Source organism: Acanthaster planci, linkage group LG13 (genome assembly GCF_054643075.1).
Source record: "Acanthaster planci isolate LZ-2023a linkage group LG13, COTS_SCS, whole genome shotgun sequence".
In the NCBI taxonomy this organism is placed as follows: domain Eukaryota; kingdom Metazoa; phylum Echinodermata; class Asteroidea; order Valvatida; family Acanthasteridae; genus Acanthaster; species Acanthaster planci.
In genome coordinates, this window is record NC_141789.1 from 8,565,238 (window position 1) to 8,577,546 (window position 12,309).

General features: G+C 41.1%; 1 protein-coding gene across 2 annotated transcripts; it reads right to left on the reverse strand.

Moving 5' to 3' along the window:
- Positions 1–471: 471 nt before the first annotated feature.
- Positions 472–12,076, reverse strand: LOC110982505 (uncharacterized). Of its 2 annotated transcripts, XM_087145088.1 has the most exons (3): positions 11,126–12,076; positions 7,660–7,878; positions 472–7,495 (listed from the first exon to the last, which is right to left on the reverse strand). In XM_087145088.1, the coding sequence occupies exons 1-3, from the start codon at positions 11,748–11,750 to the stop codon at positions 7,227–7,229; spliced, it is 1,113 nt and encodes a 370-aa protein (XP_087001214.1). In that variant the 5' UTR covers positions 11,751–12,076; the 3' UTR covers positions 472–7,226. The 2 variants fall into 2 exon arrangements, with proteins under 2 accessions (XP_087001214.1, XP_022096638.1); XM_022240946.2 differs by having other exon boundaries at positions 484–7,878; positions 11,126–12,062.
- Between the last annotated feature and the right edge of the window lie 233 nt (positions 12,077–12,309).

The window sequence follows — 12,309 nt, forward strand, 5'->3', positions numbered from 1 at the left end:
TGTACTTCTTACCTTGACATTATTGAACACATATATAGTGACAAAAACAAAAAAAAGTTTTAAAGAATACAAATAGACTTGCAAGCTGAATTGCAGAATAAAATCGCAACCAATTATTTTCAGTTAATTTTCTTTTATTTTAACGGATAACCTCCAGCAGTAGGTGCTCGTGTTGAAAACCTATCCCTTATCAGTCGCTCAATTGTTGCCTCTTTCCATAATACATTTTAACCTACACTGTAAAAAAAGTTGGGCAAAACAGTGTTGGGCATTTCTAATTTGCCCAACCTTGGTTAAAGCTACATCACTGTTGGTCAAATATTGACCAGATATTGGGAAGAATCTGCCCAAAGGTTGCTAAGTTGATATTTTTACCAACATTGGGCAAAATACCAACCCAAAATTGACCAACCTTTTTACAGTGTAGTGGGGCACACGGATTTTGACGCTGCCAAGAGCTTGCGCTTGCTACCCCAACTCTAACAAACTTGCAATTGGCTAGATCTCCCCACATGAAAATAGCTCAATAGCGAGCTTAATCTTTCTCAAAGTGCTGTTGTTTGTTACATGTGTTGCCATAGAGAGTGCAATTCTGTAAACTATGAGGATGCATATCGGATTGTCGACGGAGGGGATGAAGGTGATGAATGGAGGAAGGCCTGGGTGTTTTTTCTACCCCTTTGATCCCCAGCAGTGACAAAGGGATAAAAGTTGACACATCCAAGCCTGTCTTAATTCATCACCATCCCCAAGTCGTTCAACTGATCTTCACCTGACACTGAAGCCCTTTCCCCACCTCTGAAATGTTTTCAATTCCTCCAACTTAAATCTGACGAAATCTGGTTCTGTTTAAAATTCTGAACAATAGCAAAAATGTGGGCCCTGAACTGATTAGTAAACTAAATCAATATGGAATTAGAAGAGTCGCTCTGGAGTGGTTCAAAATTATATACGGTAAGCGATAGGAAACAGTATGTAGTATGACAGAACACCACCTCTTCGTTTGCATCAATCAGATGTGGAGTCTCTCAAGCCTCAAGACTCGGTCCTATACTTTTTCTGATTTACATTAATGATACTCGTATCTGTAACTCATCGAGTTTACTCTGTTTTATTTTATTTGCGGGTGACACTGAGGTGTTTCATAACAGGCAACTGACATTATTAACCGGCTTAAATGTAATAAATTATCCATTAACTTAAACAAAACCAAATGTCTGTTGTTTTCTAATTTTAAGGTTACTAGGAATATCACTGCTTACTTAAATAATACTCAAATAGAAAAAGTTGATACCTGTAAATTTTTAGGTGTAATTATTGATAATAAACTTTCTTGGAAGCTACGTTGCCAAAAGGGCCTCATGTCACTTTCTCAGAACCAAGGCATCCTAAGATAATCAAAACATGACTTACCTTCAGATATCTTATTCTTAATTCATAATACCTTCTCCTTGTCACACCTTCAGTGGGGTTTTTAGCATGGGGTAACACGTTCCCCTCCTATATTAATAAATTGTATATAATGCAAAAGAAAACATTAAGAGTTTTTAATAATTCTAGATCCACAGAACATTCTGCACAGTTGCTTAGTAAATATAAAACCTTGTCAGTCTTTGATTTATACATATAGGCCTACCACCTCGGTGTATTGATGTATAAATTTTCAAACGAAAAATCTTCCCTTAATTATGTTCAATAATTAACAAAAACTCATATATTCATTCTCATAATACAAGATCAGCCGCAATACCTCTACTAAGCACGAACACCTCTTTAGTTTTCCACTGTCAGAAATCAAGGGCCTCTTCTATAGAACCATCTCAAACCAATGCCTACTTTTAGGTCACTGGAACTTTTCAACAAGTACATTAAAACGTTGCTGTTGTCACATTATTCTGATAATTAGATAACGTTGTCACTTTTGCCATTCAACATACTGTCCAAAATGTATCATTATTATTATCTCTGGCCACTTCCTTTTTTAAGTTTCTTTCTCAAATGTTCCGCTATCGTTTGTCATTCGGTTAGTTTTCCTTTTTCTTATTATTTTTTATTTGAGTAGTTTACTCCATCCCTTGTAGTTATTATCGTAGACACTTATTTAGTCAATATGAAACAGGATTATTGATGCAAACATGGACAATTCATTCTGTTTCTGATCTTGTAATAGGCCCTACTTAATAGCCTTTTATTTAAATAATTAGAAACAGGTCCAGATCTCGTATAAGCATTTGCTTCTTATCTGGACTCCTCATATTATTTCTGTTTTTTTGATACTAAATTCATGTGAATAGTTTATATAAGATATGGAAATAAATAAACTAAATTAAAGTGAAAAATTCTGTTAATACATGTTATGAGATAGAAAATAGATCTGAAATTTTCTTTCACGGATCTAGAGCCATTATACAAACTTACATGAACCTGGCTTTCTGAACGGTTGCCTAAACAAGAAAGAAAATCGTGTAAACTAATACGTGAGGAAGACCCGAAAAACTGTTTTCACCTTATTACCAATTACCAGAAGCATCTTTTTCAATGTCATGCGAACAATTTTCAATTTACAAAAGCGGAATGACATAAGGAATGCTTTACCTCAGACTTATTGTACTTTGTTGTCAAACTGTGGGCAGGTTACCATCAGTAATTGTCACTTCAGTGGAACCCCAATGTAACATTCTGCTAAATAAAACAACCACCTCAGTTGTTTGTAACCACACCTAAGAGCTAATTCAGTTTTTGCTGAAAAAGGCCCAAGCTTTGCCCTTGATAACGCAGATCACCAAATAGCACAGCATACACATACCCGCCCCATATTACACCACTTAATCAGTCCCGCGTCGTAAATTCTCACCATTGTCAGGGGGCGCCAGTGTAGGGCCCCAGATATTTGTCGAATATGGCGGCTTAACTCATACTAGATACAGGAAGAGGTCGGGGACCAGAGACGGTTGTGCTTTGAGATCGAAGGTGATCAAACAAGTACAGAATTGCAAGGTACATGTAGTGCGAAGTAAAGTGTGTAACTGGTCTACGACAGGTGAATCCTGCGCGATCAGTTGGGGAAAGTACAATGGTGGGTTTGAAAAAACAAGATGCATGCGCATTGACTTCCTTGAAATGAGATTTTCTCTACTCCTTGGTATAAGTTATGTCCTTACTCCTTATAGCACAAAGGGAGGATACATACATGTATATCATAAGGGATACTTGTGAAATTATAGTTGCAAGAGTTACATATTCCTGCTGCCGCGTACAATCTCGATTCAATGGCTTTATCATAATTGGCATGCGGTCCTCTGTATAGTCTCCAGGTAAAATGTTACCCTTTTTGTCTCCTCCTTTTGACAAACATCTTGATGAATAAATATAAACAGCATTGTCGATTTCGGTAGGTTTTCACTTCCAGTATTCTTTCCTGTATATTCCTCGATTCATTATTTCATCACTTCCTGTAGGAGACATGGTCTTCCCAAATAGATTGACACTCATAAGTTCATAACACAGAAGGACTTTGAGGCTTTGACTGAGTGACGTTGGTTGATCAAGAAGTGACAACTTTACGTGTATCCAAATACGAGTACAGTATACATTTTCTTAATATCTGACTAGCTTCAGAAAGGTAACCATTTTCCACCCAGACTCGCCAACTTCATCATCGCTTCAGAGTTCAGACAATATAAAGCTATTGTGAAGCATGAGTGATTGCATTTGACTGAATTGGACATTGCGAATTCCCTTCTTATCATTATTCATTACACCATTAAGGTGGGTAGTTTTAACCGAATCGACATGCTTGCCTGCTCAGCTGCAGGTTGTATTAATCTAACCTAATTCACTGCTCAAGACATCTTTAGTTCGTTTTTACTCCGTTAAGCAATCATAGTTGACGTGATCAACAGCCAAAGCGTGTATTTTTTCTCACTCTCTGGTCCAATTTTTCCCATTTAGCAATTACGCCGCATGAGTGGATGCACAAAGGAAAACACGTCTCCTAATGGCCGGCGAGCCAACGGAAGATTTTACCTCTAGTCTGCCTGACAAGCCTGGACGGCCTGTGTGCGTGTATACGAGGCGCCGCCCGCTATCCCTGCCACGCCATTACAAACACCAAGCGTCCCACAGGAGCTGAATGCTCGGTTACTGGGACCCATATTGTCTGTCAGGCGTGCTCCTCGCAGTGGGGTAAAGAAGCCCTTCTTACCCAAAATACGAATGAATGCTCAGTCACATGCGGAACCCAAGGCATTGTTTCTGGTTTTCTCCTATGACGGCTGTTGGTTTCGGCTAAAACCGAGTGTGCCGTACTGTTTATTAGAGCTATGCGCTCACAGAGCGTACCTTGAAAGGGAAAAGACAAGGTAGTCGGCATCATGTTAAAGCCACGACGTTACTATTTTTGGCTTGCAGTCTAATGTTCCTTTTTTCCTAAAGTTTATGTAATCACAACTTTTCGACTTTTTCTGACCCATGAAGAAAGGTGGGATGCATTTTTGGTAGTTCAGATAGCGTCGTGACGGGGTGCGCCCCCCGGAAAAAAATAAGGGGAAGAAGAAAAGGAAGGAAGGGGTTGGAAATCACCATTTTCTCGAATTTTCTTCGGAATTGACCCATTGCAGAGCTATTGGTTCGTAAAGTTGCTGGTGACGAGGCTTTGCCCTATCCTTAGAAAAATTTGGGCGAGGACCATAGATGGGACCCCTCGAAAAAGTAAAGACTTACCCCGGCCTCTATTATTCTCTCCACCCGCTTAACGATCTCTCTGTATTTGAGCGCATTTGTAGATACATTAATGTACACTTTAAAAGCAATAAATCTCTCCTAGTTTTCAAGATATGTATGTGTACTTCAATGACAGAGAAGGGAGGTCGGATACTACATGTGCTTGCTGTTCATTGCAATCCTGGGGTTTGGCAGTATCTTACGGAATGCCTGCAAATCATTTCGTGCAATAGGCCTATACAGTTGTATCAGAATTCTGATGACATTGATGCTTCTTCTGACACTTATTTGCCCACAGCGGTTGTTCAGAGAGGCACGTAAAAAGGACTGGCCTCCATCAAACATGTACAATGATTTGCCGCTTTATCACAAGGCAGTTTTGATAACACGTACAACTCTGGGCGTTTAAGGTAAAGTTACCTTCCATATCGCCTGTGGTAGCAGTCACTGAGTCAAACTACCGTGTTACTGTTTCCTTTCAGCCCGGACAGTCCCCCCTAGCCTGGTTGCTCCACACAGGTCAGCCCTTTTGTGACATTGTATCATGTTATAATAAAGTAACAATAGGATGTCTGCCTAAATTAGCCTACGTGATGCCAGCAACTAGCACCTGCAATCATATCTACATGTATATATACATCGGCTAAATCTAACCGATTGACTATCTAACCAATATCTAACCGATATTTGACTATATGTATTCAAAAATCGTTTTGTTGATTCCCCAAAACAGTATATTCCATAATCAACTGGACGACCAATAACGTCAATCAAATAACGAAGGCTTCTGGCCCTTTCTATGCTTTCTCATGTTTTTTTTATTATTGGTAAACTCGTCAAGAAACATCGAAGAAACTGCGAAAACTTTTTTGTAAATCGAAATGCCTATCATATCACAGTTTGGAAATGCCCCAGACTGATAACAGTTTCAACAAAAAAGAAAGAATAGAAACATATACATAAGGATGGTTTAAGGATGGCATAGTTTATAATCTTTTAATTTGTTCATAATACAAAACATCATTTGCACGAGTCAGGGGAAGTGTTAATTCATTATTTACATACATGTACATACAAATGATACATATACAGGAAATTTCAAATATGGGACTACTACTGCAACACTGTGAATAAAGATGAGATGAATTGCGATTGAATACAGGCTACAGTTTGAGTACACAAAATATCCAGGTAGAAGGTATACTCTTAACATTTGAACATGAAAATGACCATGAACACAAACACATGGGCTGTTGGTAAGGAATAATGCAACCAAAAGCCGTGCTGCATAAAAATGATGGTGTTTCAAGTAGATCTGAATTCATCGAGTTGACTTTTAAAAAAGATTGGATACGGAATATTCAGAACTATCCGGCGTCAAACAATTTGAAAACCTGTTGCTACTCCTTGTAGGTAGCAGATGCCTTCTCGTTTTATGGGGTTTCATTCGACGAAGTTTTACTTCTACAGAGTTCCACCCGTTTCGGAGTTTTTAAACTTTTACTTTATGTTAATTACGTTTCTTTTGCTACATGGGAGTGCAAAATGCACTTTACAAAACCGATATATTGTAAGGAGAACTCGGCGAACAAAATTCATTTGTATAACAACAAAAAATAACGTTACAGGAAGCTATGCATAATTTTGGTGAAATTCAGTCGAATAACAATCAAGGAAACTCTTGGCACCTTCAAACAAGTCTACGGCCACTGCTCCCCACCCAGACTTTCATATTCAATGGAGATGTCGCGCAAACTTTCCGTTTAATCTGTGAGACCATGTGCAAATTCACTTCTGTGTCGTATGATTTCACCCACCATAAGGAGCCGTACCGTAAAGGCTTTGGTATTCGGAATCTGGGCTGATTGAAAATCAGATATTGTTACAATTCACCATCATCAAAAGAAACAACCCTGCGACAGGCAGTTTGCAAGTATGCTTTCAAACATGTTAACTCCATACATTGTACATGTAAATTTCCAAATTCGTGTGGAGTCCAGTAGTCATGTACATGTAAAACTATTCACCCCCTTCAAAGTTTGAACCATCGATAAGTTGGATGGCGAACATGTCAGGTCACAATGTTCAAAATTTACCGCTGTTAATGCAGGTCATTGGGATCACAAATGCCCAACTAGTTCAGTTAAAAAACATTCAGTAAAAACTGTGTAAGAATCCCATTCCAGTACACCAACTGTGTAGCTACACAACAGTTTAGAAATGCTATTAAGCTATTGCACCATTGCACCCCTGTAAAAAAATTGTTTTACTCAGAATCGTCTTTGCACGCTGCAAAGAATGGTTGCTGTCCCATTTGCGGGAAGACCAGAATATTTATTTCACAAGTGTGGTTGGGTTCGGATATCGGTTAAAAGTGGGTGTTTAGTATGCCATTTTGGGGTTACGGTTTTGATTTGAGATAATAATAATTAATTTTACACTTTCAATGGCAATACAATTTCTGCACTATGTACATAATCAAAAGTAAATCACATTTATAGAGTTTAGATTACTCGCCAGGTAAGAGACATCAAACGTGGCCAAGGTGTGAGTAGAAGTGGTGGGCGTGAAGGCCTGGATAAGCCGGAGAACTGACAAGGTAAGACATAGCCCCTGAAGCACCGTGCAGGTAGGGTAGCTGTGACCCGTACACCAGTCCCGAATTGTAGGTAGTGTGTAAGCCGACATGATGGGGTGGCGGCGACTGAGGGTTGTTGGTGGGGGCATTCGGATCCATCCCTGGATTCTGTTTTTTCCACTTGGTGCGGCGGTTCTGAAACCAGATTTTGACCTGTGTTTCGGTGAGACTGAGGGACAACGCCAGATTGAGCCGCTCGCATACGGACAGATACCTTGTACTCTTAAATTTGTTCTCTAAGGCTACCAGTTGTTCGTAAGTGAATGCCGTGCGGGCCCGGCGGGGCTTGCCAGCCTTACCCGGATCCGAGTCCGACCGCTTACGCTTTTTCCCCGGTGAGCCGTCAGACTTGGCGTCACTGTCATCGCTGTCCACCTTGTCTCGATCGTCTGATGCGATGTCGTCGTCGTTATCAATGGATCCCTGATCTTCCTCGCTGTCCATACTCTCCCGAAATATATCATCTTTCGCTGTAACCCGTTCGTAGTTGGGTTCTTCTCCGTGAGATTGGTCTGATTCTACAAAAGAAATAATACACTGACCAATAAGACTATAATTTCTAAAAAAAAATGATAACGATGTGGAAGTACTAATGTACATGTACACTTGTGTGGAGGAAAGTATGCTTTACTGACATCGCCGCTCAGTTATGATTCAACCACAATAACTTGTGGCGACAGATCTTTCTTACCGTGTCAATTTCACAAATAAAGTTGCACGTCAATTGAAATATTGAAACGATTTGGCTCTGAGATAACAATCTCCCCTATTGCTCTAGCAAACCCACCAGTGTGTGACCAATCCCCATTAATTCCCCACTGATGCTATTCTTTTTAGTTAATTTTACTAAGACTAAAAGAAATAAACACAAGACTAACAAGATTTTGGAATTTTAAGTCTGATAAGAAAATACTACTTTCCACAATAATCCTCGCATTGTGTTTCTTTCAGGCCTAAGGCTAACTAAAAACGTAGTTTATTTCCAGTGATATAACCGCTGACAGCCTGGACGACAGCCCAGTGGCGAGCCACTAAAGCCCCTTCCCAGTTCATACGCCAACCGCTGAGAATTTGCCGTGTGGTCCGTAATTGGGTGACAAGCAAACGATTGAAAGATCATAGGCGGCTTCCAGGGACCCAGGGCTACCTGAGCACACAGAGCTATCGGCGAGTTGCCTTTGACTCACCCGCCGCAGCTATTAGGGTGCTGTTTTTTCAAACAGCTTGGCTGAGTCACCAGGCTAGGCAGGTTTACACCATCATCATCATCAAAAACGGACATCAACAATTCCAAAAATTTCACAAGGCTGCGTGAAATTCATTGGGCACATGTTGCTGTGCTTAACTGGCAAGTGGCAATACATGCCAAACAAGAGCTAATTCCCACGTAAAATACGTATTTCGGGAGACTTGACAAAGATTCCACGCTGCGGTTTTTGTTCATGCATTGAAGTTGGTGCCGTGTATCGTTCTTTTGTAAAACAGGCTAATTCATAACGTATTTTTGAAATCGATTTCTAAAGGTCAATCTTAATTGCAGCAAAGAAGTAAGCGTAGTTAGTAGCCTAAAATGGGCGATTCCTGACTCTCCCAAATGAACAACTTTCAGCAGAAAAGTATTCAAAAAGTGTTAAAGGGCGTTCAATGTCGAGCCCTCTAACTGTACAGAATTGCGTATTTCAGGTCAGTCAAGTCGTAAACAGTTCGCATCAGGTTTGGTGTTTTACATTTTCTTAATCAGACGCGCTTAGGAATAATCTTGCAGAAAAAGGGTTGAACAGCGTATGATAAATTATATAGTCTTACGAATAAGCGATGACTGAAACCATCAACAATACTGGTGAGAGTAAGGCAAAATAACAAAAAAAAGGAAATCTCCATCGCAATCAAGGCATTGTTACTGAGTAAAATCAGGAAAATATAATGCAAAACTCCGCAAAGGTGTGTACCAGTTTGATTTTCCATTTATCACGCGCTTAATAATTACGGTAAAATGAGTAAAATGAATATAGTCCTACATGTAGTTTCCTCTTCCCCTTTAGGCTTTAAGACGTGAATTTTTTCTTACAAAATTAATTGTTGCTTTCTTATAGCAACGATATACAAACCAAAATGCTCGCAGATGTGGCTGGCTTTCTGTGGCGATAAATCGGGATTTTTTCATGGTCCATGCATTGTGTAGCCTACATACATAAGTAAAGACTGATTTTGCGGGTGAAACTGTAAAACTGAGTTGCCCCCCATTTTTTTTACAACGAGATATGTCCGCAATTTCAAAATATCGTGTCATTAATCCCTAACGGGTGAAAGTTACCTCAAGCATGCCGCAACCTACCAAAAGGCGGCCCCTTAAGGCCGAATTACGTCGTCAGTCAACGCTTACGAACTCGTGGAAATGCGCGCTGTGGGATTTTTGGAAGTTTCCATTTGGGCTGTAGCTCAGCCGTGACTTGTGAATCATTAGTTTGAAATCCTATCGGGTCCTATGGCGCTTAGGATGGCACCAGAGGTTCCGATCGGATGGAGAGGGAGGGCTTTCTAGCCCTATGAAGGGTTAAAGTCAGCTTCCTAGCCCTATGAAGGGTTAAAGTCAGCTTCCTAGCCCTATGAAGGGTTTAAGTCAGCTTCCTAGCCCTATGAAGGGTTAAAGTCAGCATCGATGTTGGAACACGGTCGATATAGCACTTGCTCAAAACGCTACCCAATTAAAAACATAAATAGATAAATGAACTCGTACTCTTCGGGTGATTCAATTATTCCAACAACTGAGTCTGAATTTTCTTTTTATGAATACCCAAACGAGCGGTATATTAAGATCTTCTGCTCTGTATATTCCAGAAATAAAAACTTTTTTTTCATCCTTAGTTCTACACTGAGGCTTAATATTATCGACTCTTTTTAGACTAAAGAAGCTGTCCAACAAAACACCAGATTATGCAATGTCTGTTATCATCAGAAACGTTCGTCTTGACCTGCTTTACATTTACATGTAAACTGTCCAAATTATGTTCGATTTCTGTCATGCTTAAAGCTTTCTGGGTGGTGACTGGGATATAAATCTTCCATTTTCACTAAATTTTTATTCCTTTTGCCTTTGAAAGCAACAACAATAGGACATACACTTCTACGTTCGGCGGACATAAAGAGTTTCACACACGTTTCGTTTACCTACCACACATGTAATCAATATTACCATTTTACTTGTGAAGCCGCTTGAGCCAACTGGGTTACCGGCGGGCTTGTTTGAAGCATATACCGTCCATTTCCCTTGACGGCTGATGCTATTAAATCTCGAAGTGCGGCAAAGTGCCAATTAAAAAAAAATCTCCCCCTTGTCTTTATAACCCACAGAAGACCGGTCATCAGAGACAGTGATAATTAGATTGGGGAGAACAAGCTTATCGTGGATGACAATGATTAGCAGGTGGACTCGCATGACTGCGAAAATGTGATCACCAGATGTGTGGCATTATCATCATCGCACTCATTATATGAAACCCATTATTAAGTTGGCACACATCAATATCAATCAAAAATCAATTCTGATTGACGAACGCACAACGTTCATCATTAACACTTTTGTGCTAATTCACACTGAGTGGTGGACATGCACAGACACCACAATCACAAGATCGAATCATGCGTTAATTTCGGTCGGTCAACGTAACTATGTCATGTGCAATGCAAATGTACATCACAAATGCGAGCATGACCTCTTTGCCTCTCCAAATTAACGCATCTCTAGGCACAATTGACCATACTCACCAGAATTACCGGAAACCTTGTTTTCTCCGTTGCAGTGTTTATCTGCACTAACCCACGCTGAAGACCATGGATAACTGCTTACACTTTGCGGTGATGACGGCGGTGCTGCGGGGGACGCAGAGCTGGTCCGGTGATGACAGTGTTCCGGGACGGCGTGGTCATCATTGTAATCACACGGCCGGGGCAACTTGGAGGCCGGGCCGTTGAATTTGTTTGGGTTGAGAATGTCAGCCACAGAAAACGCGGTGAGTTTCACGGGTCTGTTGAGTGCTAGGGCCGGTGCCATATTCCTTTCCGGGTGCTGGTGGTGATTTTGATTCTGGTGATGATGGGCGCGTTGGTGTTGGCTCAAGTTCGGGGATGTCGACGGCGACAAAACTCGACGATCAATCTCTGCACAAGAGCCAGGCGAACGGGAACGCACCGTCGAAGACAAGTCCTCCGAGTCAGTGAGCACATGTTCTCGATCGGTACCTGTGGGTTGAGCAGATGGTCCGTGGCTGATCAGCAGGCCCATTTGGCCCACCTCTGATGCATCCATCGTCTGCTGGTGTGTCAGAGGGTCTAGACAAGACGGGGTCTCCGCTAACGGAGGTGCAGCTTCGCCTGCTAGCCTCTGAATCATCGCCCTAAGATTTCAGACAACGTTTATAACACAGTCCTTTGCCGTCCAGTGTGATGATTCGATACGCTGTTCAAATTTTAGCTTTGAGATGATTCGGTTTATGATTTTTTTTGCAAGAGATGGCAGTTTGCAGTGAGCACGAGTGGATTCCGCGGGCATTAGGTAAGCTCAGGTGTCTCCGACCGAATCCGTTGCTTGAGACGTTGACAACACAAGAAGCACTGTACACGTGCAGATGGTGGCCTAGTCCTACTTAGCTCTTGTGGATAACGCGACACGAGACCTTCGAAATAATGAGTGAGAGACCAACCCGCATGCGTAATAACGCGGAGTAGGCGGGGACTTGGGAAATTCAATGGCTCGCCTCGCATAATTCGGTTTAGTCATTAGCGGCGATCGTTTTAATTGGTTGGCAAATTAAGCAGTGTCACAGGGGAGCTGCTGTGGCTGTTGACCCCACTCACCGCCAGCAATTAGCTTGCTAAACACGGCGGTGAAAGAGCTCACCCGGTTTTACAATCGCGGACTTTCCGCTCGATCAAATGCATTTACACAGTTG